Here is a 2,770-nt window from a genome sequence, read left to right as displayed (position 1 = left end):
ATTACTGGTGCTGTTCATTTCACAGTTTTATCTAAAACATCACAGTGAACACTTGATGTCCATGATCTCCTCTTCCACCATTTATCTGTCATCAGGCCACAGAGGCAACTGGTCCAGGAGAGGAACCCAGACCTCCTGCTCCCTCAGTCTCCAGCTCCTCCTGAGGGACTCAGAGGTGTTCTCAGGCCAGAGAAGATGAACAAAACCTCCAACAAACTTTGGGTCTGCCCTGGGGCCTCCTCCCAGTGGGACAAGCCCAGAGCACCTCTAAAGGGAGGCGTCCAGATCAGATGAACCTCCTCAGCTGATTCCTTTTGATGCGGAGCAGCAGCTCTACTCTGAGCTCGCCCTGGTTAACGGTGCTCCTCATCTTATCTCTAAGGCTGAGCCCCCCCCATCCCCCCACCCTACGACAGAAGCTCATTTAAAGATGTTTGGAACCAGGAGGTTAAAGCTTGGACACAGATGAGTCTTCAGATGGACAATGACCCTGAGCTCAGTGTCAGATTAATTACAAAGTGGATGATGTGGAGCAGTCATCAGACCCACCTCCTGCTGGACCCGTGGGTGAACGAAGAGACTGAATCAGTTCTGTCTGAAAGAACAGGACTAACTCCAGCCAACTGCTGTGAGAAGAAAAGGCAACGTGTTTGACCAAAGTTGTACAGTTTGAAGGCAAACACCAACAAATACCAAGAAAATGATCTAAAAATGATCTTTCATTTTTCAGACATTCATAAATCATTTGCACAAATCCTCATGCTCATCATCAATGATTTGGAGATTCTTAAAACAGGAAAGTTTCCGTCTGATTCAAGGTCAGACTGGTAGAGATGGTTATATGTGTATGTAAACATCTGGCGTCATATTTATTTATTTATTTGTGTATTCATTCATTCATTTATTCATTTCATAAAATTCTCAATACATGTGATCATTGTCAGGATGTATAGCATTTATTCATTTATTTATGTATTATTTGTTTATTTACTTATTATTTATTAATTCATTCATATATTAGTTTAATATTTATTTATTATTTATTCATTCATTCATATATTTGTTTAATATTTATGTATTTGTTTATTTATTATTTATTCATTCATTCATTTATTTATATATTGATTACTTATTTATTAATTTGCTCATTTGTTTGTTTGAGCTTTCATTTATTATTTATAAAATTCTTAGTCTATGTGATCATTATCAGTCTGTGTAACATTTATTTATTTATCATTTTTATTAATTTATTAGTTTATTATTATTTATTTAATATTTATTTATGAATTTAGTCATTCATTCATTTATTCATATATCAATTTATTTATTTATGTATTGATTATTCATTTATTCATTTGTTTGTTTGATCTTTCACTCTTTCATTTATAAAATTCTCAGTCTATGTGATCATTGTCAGTCTGTGTAACATTTATTTATTTATCATTATTTATTTATTTATTCATTTCTTTTTTAAATGTATTTATGCATTAATTCATTCGTTCATTCATTTATTTATATATTTACTGATTCATTTGTTTTGATCTCTCATTCATTCATTTATAAAATTCTCGGTACGTGATCATTGTCTGTTGTTGGAACTTTAATGGATTCATTGATTTAAGATTTAATCCTGATTTAACGGGATTATTCAGATAAATCCATCATTTGGTTGAGCTGAAGGGTTGTGTGTGTGTGTGTGTGTGTGTGTGTGTCCTGTGAGGGGTCTGTCCTCTGTCCATCACGGATCAGAACCGGTCGGTTCCTCTGCAGACTGTTGTCTCTGGGACGTTTAGAGGGAGGGAGCTGTCCCCTTTAAGCACGTGCCCGTGGTGCTCGTGCTCGGGGCTTTGTGCACGACTTCTCCCTGTCAGAGAGCAGCTGTGGATGCAAGGCAGGCAGGGAGAACTCTGCTGCAGGTCCAGGTCCAGGTCCAGGTCTGGTTTTTAACTGCTGGATTCTTGTCCGGACGCGTCCTCCTCCACCTGGAAGTTACCTGCAGGACTTTGTCCTGCTCAGGACACATGGACACGTGTCTAACAACATCCCTCACACTTTCTGCTTCTTTGTCGGACTAGCAGCTCGTCTCCGGATGCTCTGAGGGACAACCCCCCCCCCCCCGGTCTTTATGGAGGATGTTCCCCGGAACCGGGGAAGGACCCGGATGATGTGGAGGACCTACCTGGGGGTCCTGCTGGTGGTCCATGTGGCTTCAGCGTCCGTGTCCAAGTCCTGCGACAGGAACTGCGTTTCAGGGAAGTGCGTGAACGGGACGTGCGCGTGCGACCACGGCTGGGTCGGGGATCAGTGCCAGCACTGCCAGGGACGGTTCAGGTGAGTCACATGGGACATCAGGACATGTGTCCTCTGAGAACAGGACCCTGAGGTCCAACAGGGACAACTGATCCATGACAGAACAGTGAGAGGTTCTGGTTCTACTCATGAGACAACAAGAACAAGAAACTGTTCTGAGCTCTGAGGGTCTGAAGAGTCCTGAAACTTCTGGAGTTAAAATCTTAAATTCAGGCATCGAAACATCTGAAGCATGAGCTGATTTAAAACTTTAAAAACATTTAGTTTATCACTTTGATTCTTCTCTTTAGCTGTCAACATGTACTGGTTCTGTTGGTCTGGTTCTGCTGAACTGATTCTGTTGATCTGGTTCTGTTGATCTGGTTCTGTTGATCTGGTTCTGCTGATCTGGTTCTGTTGATCTGGTTCTGCTGATCTGGTTCTGTTGGTCTGGTTCTGCTGAACTGGTTCTGTTGGTCTG

At 41.1% G+C, this 2,770-nt stretch overlaps 1 protein-coding gene across 1 annotated transcript in view; it reads left to right on the top strand.

The window, feature by feature from the left end:
- The first annotated feature begins 2,164 nt into the window (after positions 1-2,164).
- Positions 2,165-2,770, top strand: part of LOC119430667 (attractin-like protein 1) — a 201,130-nt gene continuing 200,524 nt past the window's right edge. Inside the window, exon 1 of the mRNA XM_037698128.1 lies at positions 2,165-2,331. Coding sequence (XP_037554056.1) covers positions 2,165-2,331 — 167 coding nt within the window. The remainder of the gene's footprint in view (positions 2,332-2,770) is intronic.

The sequence above is a fragment of the Nematolebias whitei genome, chromosome 1 (genome assembly GCF_014905685.2).
Source record: "Nematolebias whitei isolate Nwh7 chromosome 1, NemWhi1, whole genome shotgun sequence".
Classification (NCBI taxonomy): Eukaryota; Metazoa; Chordata; class Actinopteri; order Cyprinodontiformes; family Rivulidae; genus Nematolebias; species Nematolebias whitei.
Note: the sequence above shows the minus strand (reverse complement) of the source record. Positions and strands in the feature narration are given on the sequence as shown.